Here is a 15928-nt window from a genome sequence, read left to right as displayed (position 1 = left end):
TGTAATACATGGTTGTAAATTTGTGCATTTCACTGAGCAAATTGAAATTTAAGGAGTTTCATTCCAAAGTGCTGTATATGCTGATGTATAATGGAAAATGTATTCCTCTAATAAATGAGGTATTAATTATAATATAGCACTGATATTCTTGTATATGTGAAACCCACTCCAAACAATGTATATCATGAAAAAAATATCTTGAAGTTACTAACTTCCTATTTTGGGTTCATATTGTTCATATTTACAAGCAGTCCATTAATCCTAGATCAAAATATGAGTTAGCAGACATATATTAAAAGATTAGTTCATGGTGACCTTTGTTAAGCTTTGTTAAGGATGGAAAAATAACATTAAATTCATATTGAATGCTGAAAGTCAGTTAGCATTGTAATGTTGGATCAAACTCAAGTTGAAGTGTCACTTAAAAAAGGCATAGTAAACCAACATTGATGTAATATTTACATTTCACCACTAATGTTGTGTAGGGGAGTAATTATCGGAAATTAAATCTACAACCCCATTTCCAAAAACTTGGGATGCTGTACATACATAATAAAAACATCATGGCTTCGTACTAAAAGAGCCTGAGTCCTAAACTGACCTGCTTGCAATCCAGACCTGTCACCACTGAAAACACTCATTATGAAACAAAAAATATGAAACATTATGAAACAAAAAATATGATAAAGGAGACCCTGAACTGTTGAGTAGCTGAAATCCTGTATCGAGCAGGAATGGCAAAACATTTCACTTTCAAAACTACAGCAACTGGTCTCCTCTGGTCCCAAATGCTTACAGAGTGTTGTTAAAAGAAGGCTTATATGAAATCAAAAACAAATATGCTAAATAAATATAAGCTAATCAAAATATTATTTTTGCTATAAACATTTATGAAAACAATTCTGATCTTGTGCAAAATTAACAGTATTAAGCATTATTTCTGACCTTGTGCTGCATTTTCAGATAATCGCTTGTGTAATAGTGCTCTGGGCTTGGCCATGATTCACCAATCACTGACCAATGATTATATATTTCCTGTTATGAGTCTGCCATGGCTCTTCATCTAGAAAAAAAGGGAAGCTAGCATTTAAAAAGCTTAAACTGCAGTTTTATTCTAGGGCTATATATTCAAGGTACTTTCAAAACAAAGTGGCCAATACATTACTTTGTAACAATGATGTAATACTTCTGATGAACTTCACCATGAAAGTTGAAAAGTGCACCATTATGAATGTGTGGATCAACAGGTACTGTTATAATGCTGTGAGCATTTTTGAGGATAGAGCAAACTTTTCCTATGAGATTTGTTGCTGGAGTTATGTTATGCATGTTACAGCCAGTTATGATTATTAAGGCTAATTTCTGGCATGTTTGTATACTGTGAAATTGAAATAGAAAAGACCGATAGTGTGTTTTATTGCAATATGGAGGAGTGTGTCATATAGTAAATGAAAATGTCTCCTATTTGCTGGCCTTTAATGAGTTTAGTTTGTGTGCACACTTATGATAATAACAGGAACATGACATTTTGGATTAGTGAGTTTTATTGGTTAATTCGTGTTCTGGTAATAAGAATTTTATGCTTGTATACAGTATATGCAAACTGTCAATACTGAAGAGCAAATAAACTCAAAATCAACAATAAATATCAGAGAATCAACATGACAATCTATTTCTGGTTGATTTTAAAGTTGGTTTTAATTCACATAATGCTAGAGTCCTTCAAAAACGGCTAATTTCAAGGTTAAGAGGAGTTATGAGGAGTTATGAGGAAAGTTATATGGAGGATTTCAGCCTGGACCACTTTTTGAATAGAGGGCAGCTAACAGAGCAGATATCATTTACATATCATTTAAACAATCTTAAAAGCACAGTAGAACAGTCAAAAGTATATAATCATGAAAAATTAATTATAACTTTTTTTATGTATATAGATCACACAAATGACATAAGTGCTTCCCATAAAGGAGCAAAGCAAATGCAAGAAAAATGTAGGACATGGGCAGGGTTGGGTAATACAAGTATTTGGAATATGTATTCAGAATACAGAAATGAGTTATCTGTATTCAGTCCAAGTTACATTGTGTAAAGGTAGTATTCAGAATACAGTCACCTTAAATTTTTTTAGGAGAATGCTTGTTGAATACTTATATACAAAATTGAAAAATGTGTACCATTTTTAAAAGAAACACCATCAATGCTTGTGAACTAATTATTTTAAAATCACATATGGCAGAAAGAGAAAGACATACTCTAAAGAAGACCTCAATAAATACCTCCTTTACAAACACTGAAGTTGCTGCTAAAGCCTACATAGACTGATAAAACACTGTGATGAGCCACTTATTAATCACAGCATGAAGCTCTGTTAAAGCCTGAGGAGACTGATAAATCACTGTGATAAGCTATTTATTAATCTCAGTGTTACTGAGCTCTGCTAAAGACTGAGTAGACTGATAAACCACTGTGATGAGCCAGTTGTTAATCTCAGCATCACTAAGCACTGCTAAACTGAGTAGACTGATAAATCACTGTGATGAGCCAGTTATTAATCTCAGGGTTACTAAACTCTTTTGAGAGATGATAAAACTAAACAGTCTCCTTAATAGAGGACATGTTCACGTTTTCATGAGTGATAGGCTTAGAAGTGTTGTTGTACTGGACTCATGCATGTCATTTACATGCAATTAACCGAAAATCACATAGCAACCCACTTTACAGTCAAAGTAGCTTGGCTTTGCTACTGGGATTTGGCCAATTGTTTCTTTAGGTCATGAGACAGCAGTGGGATTATGGGAGCAGCAGTGGACTGAAGCAGGAGATGAGAGCCAAAATAATGTTGAGAATTTTGTTCATTCAAATTATTTTTAAATTAAACATTTTAATTACACACTCTTGTGTTCTAAATTTATTCTAAATACATACACTATACCTTTTTATGCATTCAGAATTCAGGTATCAATGCTTTCTGCACAACGCTGAATGGGGGGTCCTTTAATATTAAATTGACCTTGGAGCATCTTACCAACCCTATCACAGCGGCAGAAAATTTCTAGCCAGTCCAAAAGCAGGAGGCGGGATTGGAAGGAATACCGGTGGGAAAAGAATGTGTCCATGCCAACTCAGGTCAGGTTTACGAAAGCAGTGAAGTTGTGCTATCTTCCTTAGACAAGCTTTTTGTGTGGGAGAGATTAAGAGAGTGAGGAAGGTCAGTTTTACTAGATGAATCACTCAGTGGAGAGGAATAAACACTACTGCCTCTCAGCACTAACAGTGTGGCATATTATTAGCAGATTTTCTGTATCTAAAGCATATTCACCCTGCAGTAAGTGTGTCATTACCACATTGTGTTATCAGTGTTCATGAAACCTCGACTGGGCGAACTCTTAGTACGGGGCGTTTGTTCATCAACACAACAACATCAGAAGCTATACACAATTAGTTACTGTTGCTTAGAACTAGCTGTCTAGAAAACAGTCCGTGAAAAGTTATGTCTGGACAGAATGTATTTCAGGCACCAGCCAAATGATAAAAAACTTATATAACTTAAACTCTAGTAGTGTGTTTCAGTGATTCCAACATGTTATGAGGCCGAATGAAATATGAGGGTCAATTGCAGGGCTTAGCTGTGTATGACTTCTGTCAGACTCCCACAACACACACAAACACACACACTCACACACACACAAACATTTGTATGTCAGGACATAGGGTCATACAAACAGACCACCCTTCATTTATTATATTTCAGCATGTCAGAATGACCATTGAGTTTATTTTTCAAGATTTGTCTGAGGAGATTAGAAAATCGGTCTCTTAACAACCAAACTGTCACCAACAGATAAAAAGTTAAAGCTTTCATCTTTGAGAGAGAGGAAAAATCAAGATCCACTCTTGCTTTGAATCTGAAAAATTCCACAGCTGTTTTTGTCTAGTTCCAAAGAAAATAGATGAAAAAAGAACATTTGCAAATCAAACAAAGATGCTGGTGTTCTCAGAACAGTGAACTGGTTACACACCAACTTTGTAGGTGTGGAAAAACATTACTGCAGATTTATTCAAAAAACCTGAAAGCAAGCCTCTGAGTAGAATTCAGCCTGAATAGTAAATACTAAAAAAATGTATATTTACTTGTTGATTCTTCTTTGTAATTGTCTGTTGAATATTTGTTTTCTGCTTTTCATCCAGATGCTGAAAAATGAATAACTTGGCCGTTGACTAGAAATGAAATAAATGAAGGGTGGTCTATGGCTTTTTCACAGAACTGCATGTCCCATATGCATTACATATGTGTAACTGCCTATCTGTAATAAGAAGTCTAGCCCAAAATGTGTCCCTACCTTTAACCTCAGTAACCAAAAAGAAATGGGTTTGCCTTGTCCCTTTTAAAAAATGAAGTGTAAAAAAAGCACTTTATAAACTCAAACTTTGTTCATCTTGATGCTATATGTTGGATACTCCTTCTGTTTTTTGGATAAAGGCATTTTTCTCCTGAAAATATATGTAAACTAATACACACATATACGCACATGGACATAATCTGGCTGTTTGAAACCTTTTCATTAAAGTAGTGGTCAAACTGTTGTTTTTCTCAGGTACAGGTGAACCAGTCAGTGTTTGTCTTGGACCCATACTTACATACCCAAAAGCTGCCCTCACAAACAGACATGACAAACACTGTTTAAGCCTAGCCCAAGAGGATGAGAGTGTGCTACGTAATCATGATTATTCATTCCATCACAACCAGAACTGGACACTAAGTAACTGCACTTACTATGCTGCATATACCTAAATTAAAAAATCATTTTAAAAGCTGTGAGTATTTTTGCTCAATAATACTACTATGTACATTTGAATATACACTCACCAAGCACTTTATTAAGACCACTACTAATACTGTGCAGTGCCTCCCTTTGCTTTCAAAACAGCCTCAATTCTTCGTGGCATGGATTTCACAAAACTTTGGAAACATTCCTTTGAGATTCTGGTCCATGTTGACATGATTGCATCATGCAATTCCTGCAGATTTTTTTAGCACTTTCATGTCCCGTTCTACAACATCCTAAAGGTGGATTCAGATCTGGGGACTAGGAAAGCCGCTGAGAAACAATTAACTCATTGTCATGTTCATGAGACCAGTTTGAGATGTGGTGCATTATCATGCTGGAAATAGTCATTAGAACATGTGTAAACTGTGTCCATTAAGGGATGCACATGGTCGGCAACAATACTGAAATAAGCAGTGGCATTCAAGAGATGATTGATAGGTATTAATAGGCACAAGATGTTCCAAGAAAACTGTCCCCACACCATTACACCACCTCCACCAGCCTGGACTGTTGGCACAAGGCAAGTTGGTTCCATAGATTCTTGCTGTTGGTGCCAAATTCTGAACCTACCATCTGTGTGCCTCAGCAGATATCCAGATACATCAGACCAGGCTACGTCTTTCCAGTCTTCAATTGTCCAATTTTGGTGAGCCTGTGTCCGCTGCAGCCTCAGCTTTCTGTTCTTGGCTGACAGAAGAGGAACCCAGTGTGGTCTTCTGCTGTTGTAGCCCAGCCACCTCAAGGTTTGACGTGTTCTGTATTCTGAAATACTTTTCTGCTCACTACAATTGTACAGAGCTCTTATCTGAGATACTGTAGCCTTTTTGTCAGCTCAAACCATTCTGGTCATTCTGCATTGACCTCTCTCAACAACAAGGCATTTCCATCCACAGAACTGCTGATCAATGTTTTTCTTTATTGCTCCATTCTGGGTAAACTCTAGAGACTGTTGTGCATGAAGATTTAATACTTAAACCAGCCCGCCAACAATCATACCACGTTCAAAATCACTGGGATCAAATTTTTCCACATTCTGATGGTTGAAGTGAGCATTACCTGAAGCTGCTGGCCTGTATCTGCCTAATTTTATGTGCTGCACTTCTGCCGCATGATTGGCTGATTAGATGAATGAATGCATGAATAAGTATGTGTACGGGTGTTTCTAATAACACGCTCGGTGAATGTATATGTGCTGAAAAGAATATCCTTTTAACTAAAGCCTTGCATGTCTACACGTACACAAGTATCTTTTTTTTTAAACATAGCTTTTTCTATGTGTTTGGTCTTGGGCCCACATGAAAACTGTTTTTAGGTCACTAAAAAATTGACCTTTTGAGAAACTCCTAACAGAGTGAAGATATTCAGAAACTCTGTTTTCAGTGTTGTCGTGTAGATGGAGAAAGCAAAGTTTTTGGCTTATAACGTCAAGAATGTGCCCCATTATCTCCTTTGTTTACATGAGCCGATTCTGTGTAAGGGCAAACACAGCCAAATAGTGCTGGTTTTAACATTGCTAACAGGACTTGCTTTATATTTACATATAAATGTACAGTTACTCTCACACTATATTAAAGAAAAGAGGAGACAGAATGCACTCCGGAGGTCACTGCTATATCCAGCAGTCCCACGACATAGATTCTGCCACCAACGTCGCTGGTTTTGGACAAGAACCAGTTGGACCTCTAGCTGGTAGGTCAACTTTAAAAATAAAACGATTGTTGCAGAAGAATGCAGAGAGATTTTTCACTTGTCAAGGACATTGCTGTTGTCGTTCAGTGAGCTGCTGAGAGTTGAATCATGAATGTTTAATGGGGCAGACTGCTGAAGTCTGTTGAGCGTCGGCCTGTGAGGACTGGAGTCTGAAACATTCTAAATTGATTACATTTCGGTATAGAATACAAAATATTCCTGTATATTAGAAAATGCTTTATATGTGCTTTTCCTATTCAGTAATGAGCGCAAATAAGCTATTTTTTTGGTACTAACTTCAGACATCAAAAGTGAGATCACCAGACATAAGGCTGCTTCTCATGAGTAAAAGATATTGTTTCTTGGGCTCATTTTCTTCTTACTTGAGTCACTATTTAGATAAAGTAGGCATAGTTTGACTGTGCTACCCACTTAAGCTCAGAACTCATAAATCATTGGAGAAAATTACTTGTTGTATATTACGTTGCTTGTGATTCACAGGGCATTGCGCTTTTCACCCAAAGGTTTGGGTCAGTTTTGGTCAAACACATTGCTTAGGGTGCTTCTGTGGGGTGAATATTTTAAGGCATTTCCTTTAGTATTTTCTTAATCAGTGAGCTAAAACATTACACTATATATATATTAAACTCCAAAGTCCCAAACCTCCACGGAAAAATGAAACTATTATATCCAGTAAAAGCTTTTTGGCAGCTGCTGCAATGCTTTACACCACATTTCCTGCAGCGTCATATTATTTTACATAATTATGAATCAAAAGGTCACAGTTAGTCATGATGGTTCAATCAAACCATTTAAGGTTTTTATCCAGATGTGAGCTAAGTGAGCAAATAAACATTCCCTGAAATCAGATGCAATTCTATACACAGTCATGGAGTAAAAGTCCTTGAGGCCAAATGAAAACTGTGGATGAGTTTAAGGGCTGATGTCAGTGTTTTCCTCTCATTGGTGAAGTTGCATAAAAAAGGTAAAGCTCAGACATTTAGTCACTTTGGCTTCCTTCATATTCAAATCCACGTCAAAGAAACTTATGTGCTCTTGCTGAAAATTGGTTGACTGAGGTGATGACAAATCGCTGGCAAGTTGCTGGGTAACTGTTGTATATGACTGTTCTCCAAAACAAATATATGTACCAAGTATGAACAAATTATTCAAACACTTGCAAGGTAAGTACAATCAGATCACTGTGCATGTTATATGTATTAGTGTTAGCATGTTAGCTGGTTATTTAGTACTTAAATAACTAGTTATCTTTGAAAACCTTACAGACAGCTTATACAGTGTGGAACCAGTGCATACTAAACATTAAAATGAAAAGCACAAGAATGCAATTAAAAAAGATACTTTTTTCTGTCTTGAGGTCAAGAGAAAAAAAAGAAATATTTTCACTTTTTCACATATTTATTTGATGCCTTTTCCTCATCATAGCACGTCGCTATAGTTATTGAGGGGGGATTAAAAGTTCAAAACAAAACAAACAAAATGCATAAATGTTCCAGAATCAACCAAAGTTACAAACAAAAATTTCATCAAACAACAGCTAGGAAATCACAGCAAAAGAATCCACAGCAATACTTAAGTTAAATGGCAAAAGCACAGGACTTGATGATAGACTCATAAGACATATATCACACTCTTATAAACAATACATAAACATTCATAAATGCTAATGTTGGCAAAGCTACCACAGGTTGTATGTCATCTTACATCATACTCATCAGTGCTAGCATTTGACTACACACTGTCTTTTTAAACCTGCGTTTAAACACAGGACGTGTGACCAGTAAGCTCACAACATACGCCCAATGACTTTATTCAAAACCGTGAAACTGATTGTTAACAAAGCCAAAGGTAGCATGAAATTACTCAGTAGCCTAATGATTAAACTGGGCTGCAACAAAACTGAAGCCAAGAATAATGAACGTAGGGAAACTGTTGACGTTTACATCCAAAAGTTTGTAGACTCCTGCTCATCCAATGTTTCTCCTGAAATCAAGGGTTTTAAAAGGGCGTTCGTCCCACGTTTGCTGCAGTCACGGTCTCTACTTTTCTGGAAAGTCTAGATGGAATATTGCTTTGCAGATTTGATTGTATTCAGCCACAAGAGCATGAGTGAGGTCCAGGTACTGATGCTGGATGATTAGTTCTGAATCACAAACGTCAATCCAACTCATCCCAAAAGTACTGGATGGTGCTCCATCACTTCAGATAACATTGTTCCAGTGCTCCACAGCCCAATGCCGTGGGTCTTTATGCCTGCCCTAGCCAACACTTGGAATTGGGCATGATGACCTTAAACACAGCTGCTCCAGAGCGTCCCATTCTATTGGCAATGCTTTTCTATGGAGGTTATACAAGCTCTGTGTACACAATTTAACACCTGAATCAGCAACTGGGTGCACCTTAAAGAAGCTGAATTTACGGGTGGGCAATATGGCAAAAAATGTTAAATCACATCACTATTTTTAGTTTTTCTAAAATTTAACAAGTTGAAACAGACAAAGCAGAACCTGTAGTGCCACATTTATATAATACTATATTATATAAATACTATAATAATAACAATAATAATAATAATAATAATTCTTTAAGTACTGACAATATGCTCAGAAAAGCTTATCACGAGTTATGAATCACGATAAGACAAAGTATTGTCATACTGCCCACCCCTAGCAGAACTGACTAATTAGAAGGGGTGTCTGGAATCTTTTGGATACAGTTTTGACTCTATGAGCTTTGTGTCAAAAGGCATTAGTGGAGAAAAGACAGTTGTCCCTTAGAGCACAGGTTGTATTCAAATTAGGGGAAGGATTACAGATACCGGACCCAGCCTTAGAAATGAAAGTTGTGTAATATGTCAAACTGTTTGTTGTCAAACACATTTTAATTAATGCAGTTTGTGCAAGTATCCATAATTGAAATTCCCATTAAATTACTCAAAACATAATGGCCTCCAGTAGTTGCTCCACTTCTTTACATAGCATGAGAAAAGAAGATCGAACTGAAATAAACAAGTATAATGCACTAATATAGAACATTGGTTCCACTCGCACAGAAAGAATATTTGATGCCAATGTAATCAGTGGATAATCTTCAGTGCTATGGTTATTTAATAAGGATAGAGTGCCCTCACTTCACATTCTACCTATGTAGGATTAGGAGAAGCAATGTGTCAGAGGAGACCTGATACTATTATAATTGTGCAAAAACTCAGCAACCAGGGGTGGAAAAAGTACAGAGTAATTATACTTAAGTGAAGGTAGAAGCACTTACTCAATCAAAAGTATGGAGCCACAGATACTAGATTAAAATTTAAAAAGTATCATCATTTAAACATACTCAAGTATATAAAAGTAAAAAGAAAAATTTTTTTGGTGGGATTAGTCCTCGTAAAAAATACAGATTAACATAGCTGTGGGCTGTTTTATTGTACACTGATAGGACTTTACCTGGATGTTTTAATGAAAGCAGTAAATTCAAACATACAGAAACTCAACTGATCTCACAGCTTTGTATGTTGAAAGTCAAAATGAAAATGTAAGGAGTAAAAAGTATGTTTTTTCTGTTTAAAATGTAATTGAGTAAAAGTCCAAGTATTCAATGTTGATATTACTCAATTACAAATCAATACCACTCTTCCAAAGTAATACTTAGGTATAGTAACAAAGTATTTTCCACCCCTGTCTGTAACCTGCTGTGGTGTTGAATTCAAGTACTTCATTTTCAATGCAACTGTCCACTCTCTGGAAAGATTCACTGTTACTGCAAGCGGCTTACCGCTAATCAGAACCTTTTTTTCAGGATGTCAGCACGATAAAAAACTTTTGATCACATTTACAAATATTATCAGTTGTGAACAACCTATAAAACACAAATTCAGCTCAAAGGTGCAGACTATCAAAACTACTATCACAGCTCAGTAGCTTAATATTTGTAGCAATATTTCTGCTTCACACTACAAAATAGCATCTGCACAAAAATACAGACTCAGAAACACTTATATTGCTATTGACATTACCTTCTGTTCCTGTCAGAATTACAAAAATATATTCATCTTATTCATAAGGTAAATAGTAAATTTAAGACATACTGATTACATAATCTATTAGTAAATGTACTGTGTCTGAGTGTGTGCGTGTTCATATGTGTTAGAGAGTAGCCATTGCTTGTATATCGGTGTCTGAGCCGAACAGCTCCTTGTAGAGAGGAGGGAATAGGGAATGCACTGTGAGAGGGTAGAGCTGCCGGAACCAGCGCAGCTTTTCAATATGCAGTGCACACAGGCTCTTCAGCATAGACACCTTCTGATATAACTGCAAAAAACAAACAAACAAAATCAAACTACTGAAATAAACATGCCAAACTTGCAAAACGTTTTCAGTCTTCTCATTCTTCTTGCCTTTTCCTTCCTCTTTATTTTTATCACTACTGCTTCCTCTTTTCTTTGCTTGCTTTCAAAATATCTTAAAGAGCCCATGTTATGGAAAATCTCATTTTCCTCACCTTGTGCAGTAGACTGTCCTGGTTGTCTCTGTGAAGGATGTGACTGAGGGCCAGTTCCACGTCTTTTCTCACTCTCAGCACTCTGTCTCTTTCCTCCAGACATGGACGATCTGCACACATACAAACACAAATTTATACCCACATATGGTCAAAGCTTTGGAATAACAGTAATATATAGTGTTCAGTAATATAAAACTATTTTGTTGCAGATACTGATTGATTAAAATACGATAATACAGGTTTCGAACAATAGATAATTGTGTAATGAAGAAGGGAGCTCTACATGATTCTAAAATAATTTAGAAAGCTGTATGGTAACTAGAACCTTCATCCTGGAGAAAAGGTGACCAAATCTTGCTAAACAAATAGCCATTCATATCAATTTTGTAACAAGAAATTAATTTAAATACATAACTACACTTTACTATTTAATTCATTCAAATATCACTATAGTTTTACCATGTCATAATTTTTTGTTGTTCCAAAAATTCTTCAAATTGTGAATAAACCATCACTATATGCTTGAGTTTGTAGTTTATAACATTTCTGTCTACACTATGTAAGTTGGTGAATAATATTGAATTATTAATATGGATATTAATATGATTCCAAACTTTTGAACAGTAGTGTGCACCAGCAGACACACACAGACTAACAGTGTCTGAGTTATTTGTATGAGGACATGTGTGTTAGAAATGTGCTGGAAACGGCACAAACCTGCGTTTATGAGCACCAGAGCACTGAACAGCGCCACCTGCTGCTCAGTCAGCCTCAGAGCACAAAGACTGTGAGTAAAGTCAAATACGGCTGCGATAAAATCACCACATGCTGCAACACAGTTGCACACAAAAAGAATCATTTAGAAAACACAAACTCTAACGTAAACTATGAGTTACATTGCCAATCCTAGATAAAAAGGTAGAATCTTTTATTTCTGGTTTTAACCCTCAGAAACCCTCTGCTGCAAAACTGCAGTTCTTTGAAGCACTTTAATGCTTACTTCAGACTAGATTTCACTAAAACTACATATTCTCACAGTGCGCACTCTAAACTGTAGCATAACATAATTTGTGGTGAAAAAAATATTTAATATTCTGAATTTCACACCAAATTCATGCCAAATTCAAACAACATGTCTGACAACTTTTGGCATTATTGCTCTGTGTTTTGGAGCCAAAATCTGTAAAATATATGGTGTTACGGTCTTCCTACAAACAGTTTAAAAGGGAAAAAAATGAAAATACATTAGCAAAAGTAATTATTGAGGGTTAAACTATGCATTTTGTATGACATTGCAATGTAAAGCCAAAAAGACCAGCGGCAAATTTAAGTAAATAGAACTGAATTGAACTGAATTGAAGTTTTTAGATGTTCAGCTTACCAAGAGACTTGAAAAGCTCAGTTCCAGCAAACTTTCCATCAAAGAAGACTGTGCTGTTTTCAGTGTTGAACATTCGACTCATGCGGACCAGAACCACCTCCATTGAACCTGAGCAGGAGAGACACACAGACAAGCACACAAGAAAAGAGTCAAAAACATACAGAATTAAAGCAGAATGAAAATAAAGGCAGACGTGGCAAAGAGCAAATGAAGACAAAAAGGAAAACCAGAAAATAAGAGAAAGAGTGAAGACAACACAAAGACATATGGAGGAATGAGTACCAACCCTGGAACTCCCTACAAAGCACAACTGCAAAATGTTGGATTGACAGATGTGTCTCACCACTCTTCAGCAGAGCGATTTGATCGTTTTGACCAAGCTGACGGAACCCTGGGATGCGCTTTGCAAACTCCACCACGTACTGCACTGCATCTGTCAGTCTCACTGCACAATGCTGCCACATCTCATCCACAGACTGCAGAGAAAGAGAGAGCATAGGCAAATATTCACATGGTTGCTGTAGTTTGCAAAGATCTTGGTACTAATAGGTTTAAGATAACTAGAGATACGTAGAGCAGCCTAAAGTCATGAAACAATGACTGTAGAAGAATTAAAAGTAACCTATCAAAACATCTCGAGTAAGAGTACAAAAGTGTAAGAAAACTAATCAAGTATGAAGTAACTTATAGAACAGCAGTGGAACGTCTCAGTACATCCAGCAGCTGTCAGCAAGGAAACTTAAGTTTGTTAGGAACTATTCTTCTCTTTTTTTTGTGATTTGGGATGAAACAAAATGCTAAACAAAAATTAAAGGTTTGAGGAACAGCAAATCAGACCAGGTGCTGTGACCAAGAGAATGGATGCAAATTAAACACAAAAAGAGAATTAATAATTCACTGTGAATGACTGAAGTGTACATAAATTAAAAGTATAATTCTTTCCTCTTAAATACTTAAGTAGAAGTAAAAGAACTACAAATCCATCAAAACTGGTTAAGTACATGTCACCAGGTAAATGTAACTAGTTACTACCAACTTCTGAAGGTAACATGGTTAAAGTGTTGCCTAGTACGGAGGTGATGGAAACCACACTATATAATAATAATACAAAATATTTATATTTCAGGATATATGATTATATAGTAATGGTATAAAACATATGTTCAAAACCCAAATTTCACATTTAGCCTAACACAAACATTGGCATGTGGCCACCAAGAAAAAACCCTTGGGTACCTCTAATTTGAACAGTAGTGATGGTATTGTCACAGTAAAGGTGTAGTACCTTGCTCTGGTAAGCATGGATCTCCTCCCTACTGAAAATCTTCCATCTGAGAGCGTGTATCTCCTCCACTCGATACTGACTTGTCTCCCTGTGAGAGCGTACTATACTTGCACACAGCTCCTCTACACACACACACACACACACACACACATAGAGCTTTGGTGAGAATCCATAAAAGGGAATTCTACAGATTCAAAATATTTGCACAATTCATTCACTGAGATGTGAATGCAGTCATTCAGAGTGGTTTGATGTGAAATGCTCTGTTCTAGAGAAACTTACAGAGTCAGGATTGTTCACAGTGGAGGTGATGGGAACTACATGTCTGAAGAGTTTAATGCCTCTTAAAGCTACTTCAAAGAAAGCTATCATATGAAATGGTTATGAATACACTGCCTAATGCTTGAAACATTGTTGTACAAAAGGTCTGAGATAAGGTTAAGATTTTTAAACTCCATTCAGAGGTACATGCAGTGTGCTGCAAGGCAACATAGTCCCCAAAAGTGATCTTGGAGTTATTTATTTAACACTATTTTGTCATTATCAACAGTACACATAAAAATTTAAAAGACACGTGTAGATTCACTTGTGGTTTTGGATAGTAAATAAAATGGCTATATTGGTGTTGTAGACGTTGCGACCCCTGGTTCCTCTCACCATCACAGTAAAGAAAACAGACTCAGTAAATTTTTCCTGAAGGGAGTATTTCACATTAAAGTGAAATATTCCCTTCTAGAGTACTGTTTCCTATGGTTTAATACAATCTCAACAACTGAATTAAGCAGAATATTTGAAAAATTGGAGAAATTCCTCTTTAAATTTAACCTTTTCAGCTTTGCTCACATCAAGGGCTCTTCTTTTCACTTTGAACTGCTCATGACTACTTAGCATCACTTTGCTCTACTGTGAGCAACATCCAGCCACACCAGATGCTTCTGATAAAGTCACTTGAATTAAAAATTCAACAGACACTCTCTGTCTTTCTCTCTCTGACTCACCTATGTGCATTGAGGTAGGGTAGGGGCAGAACGAGCCTTCGAGGTCAAAAGGTCGTAATCCTATTTCACTCCCAGGCAAGCTCAGGATGGTCTCGGGAGTGGATCTTCTGGACTCAAAGCCTAGAAAAGAGGAAGAGAGACAGTGAGAAAGAAGAAAATGAAGAAAGGGGGAAAACAGATTAATAATGGAGTTGATAAGCTGTTACTGTCCTCTACTTTGATTACCTTAAATATATGTTTTGTTTTGTTTCTTTGGCAATTGTAAAATACAACCCACTGACATGAAGGAAACACACAATTATGTCCCTGATAAGATAGAGAACAATGAGCCTCTTTAACTTCACCTCTTCCTGACGGTGAAAAGCTGCTGCTGTCCCCGCCTCTCTGAGAATTCCTGTAGGCCAGAGCTGCAGCCTGGGCCTCACCTGCGGCACAGCCCAAGTAGGGGTGCACTTCTGGTGGGCAGCTGGGGAGCTCCTGGTCCAGGGTGTAGGAGTAGGTTGGGGCCAGTGGTTGAATTACATGGGGCGAGCGGCCCCTGGGCTCTTTGCTGGGCCGGTACGCTGGCAGAGGCTGGGGCTCCGCTTGGCTGGCCTGGAGACGCTGCTGCTGCCGGTGCCTCTCCACCTCTGCAAACAGAGTGTCTCTCTGACGCTTGGACATGCGGCCAAACTTCACCGCTGAGCAAGAGAGAACGCAGTTAATCAAACAGGAATGCTTCCTAAGTACTAGGCTATCTACAGTACTGTACCAGGCCAGCAAAGAAAATTGTTTAAAACTAATTACATGGGGAGTAAGTTTGTTTTTCCTTGTAAAACCATTTTGAAATATTAGAATTAATACAAATATGCTTATAGCTAGTATGATTGATCTTATACATTTCTAACACTTGCAATCATACTTGGGAAGTCACAAAGCAACATGCTTTACTTTTACAATAGGGGCTATTTCAAAAAGTGATGGGGATTTCAAAAATGCATAACGGTTAGTAAAAATCTGAAAAATGGCAGAAATCTCCTGCTAAAATTGTGTAAAATGTTTTCCATCATATTAACATTAAGTCTTTATTTCCTCAGTAGAGTTTGCAAGGTTTTATCCTAATGCTGGACACGGTGAACTCATGTGGTTGAGTCAGGGCGCAGGCTGCTCGTTTCAAATTCAAAATTTAACGGAAATTTAAGGCCATTTAAAGTGCTGCAGGTGAGAAAAAGAGCTTGTTGTTCTT

General features: G+C 36.9%; 1 protein-coding gene across 2 annotated transcripts in view; it reads right to left on the bottom strand.

Annotated features, from left to right (window-relative positions):
* Positions 1-7925: 7925 nt before the first annotated feature.
* Positions 7926-15928, bottom strand: part of rorc (RAR-related orphan receptor C) — a 38547-nt gene continuing 30544 nt past the window's right edge. For both annotated transcript variants that reach the window (XM_036584952.1, XM_036584963.1), the window contains 8 exons: positions 15048-15383; positions 14704-14823; positions 13706-13827; positions 12764-12896; positions 12421-12528; positions 11757-11867; positions 11040-11149; positions 7926-10849 (listed from right to left, as the gene is read on the bottom strand). In XM_036584952.1, the coding sequence (XP_036440845.1) occupies positions 10685-10849; positions 11040-11149; positions 11757-11867; positions 12421-12528; positions 12764-12896; positions 13706-13827; positions 14704-14823; positions 15048-15383 (1205 nt within the window). In that variant the 3' untranslated portion in view covers positions 7926-10684. The remainder of the gene's footprint in view (positions 10850-11039; positions 11150-11756; positions 11868-12420; positions 12529-12763; positions 12897-13705; positions 13828-14703; positions 14824-15047; positions 15384-15928) is intronic.

This window comes from Colossoma macropomum, unplaced genomic scaffold (assembly GCF_904425465.1).
Source record: "Colossoma macropomum unplaced genomic scaffold, Colossoma_macropomum, whole genome shotgun sequence".
Taxonomy (NCBI): domain Eukaryota; kingdom Metazoa; phylum Chordata; class Actinopteri; order Characiformes; family Serrasalmidae; genus Colossoma; species Colossoma macropomum.
This window is presented reverse-complemented; position numbering and strand designations above follow the sequence as displayed.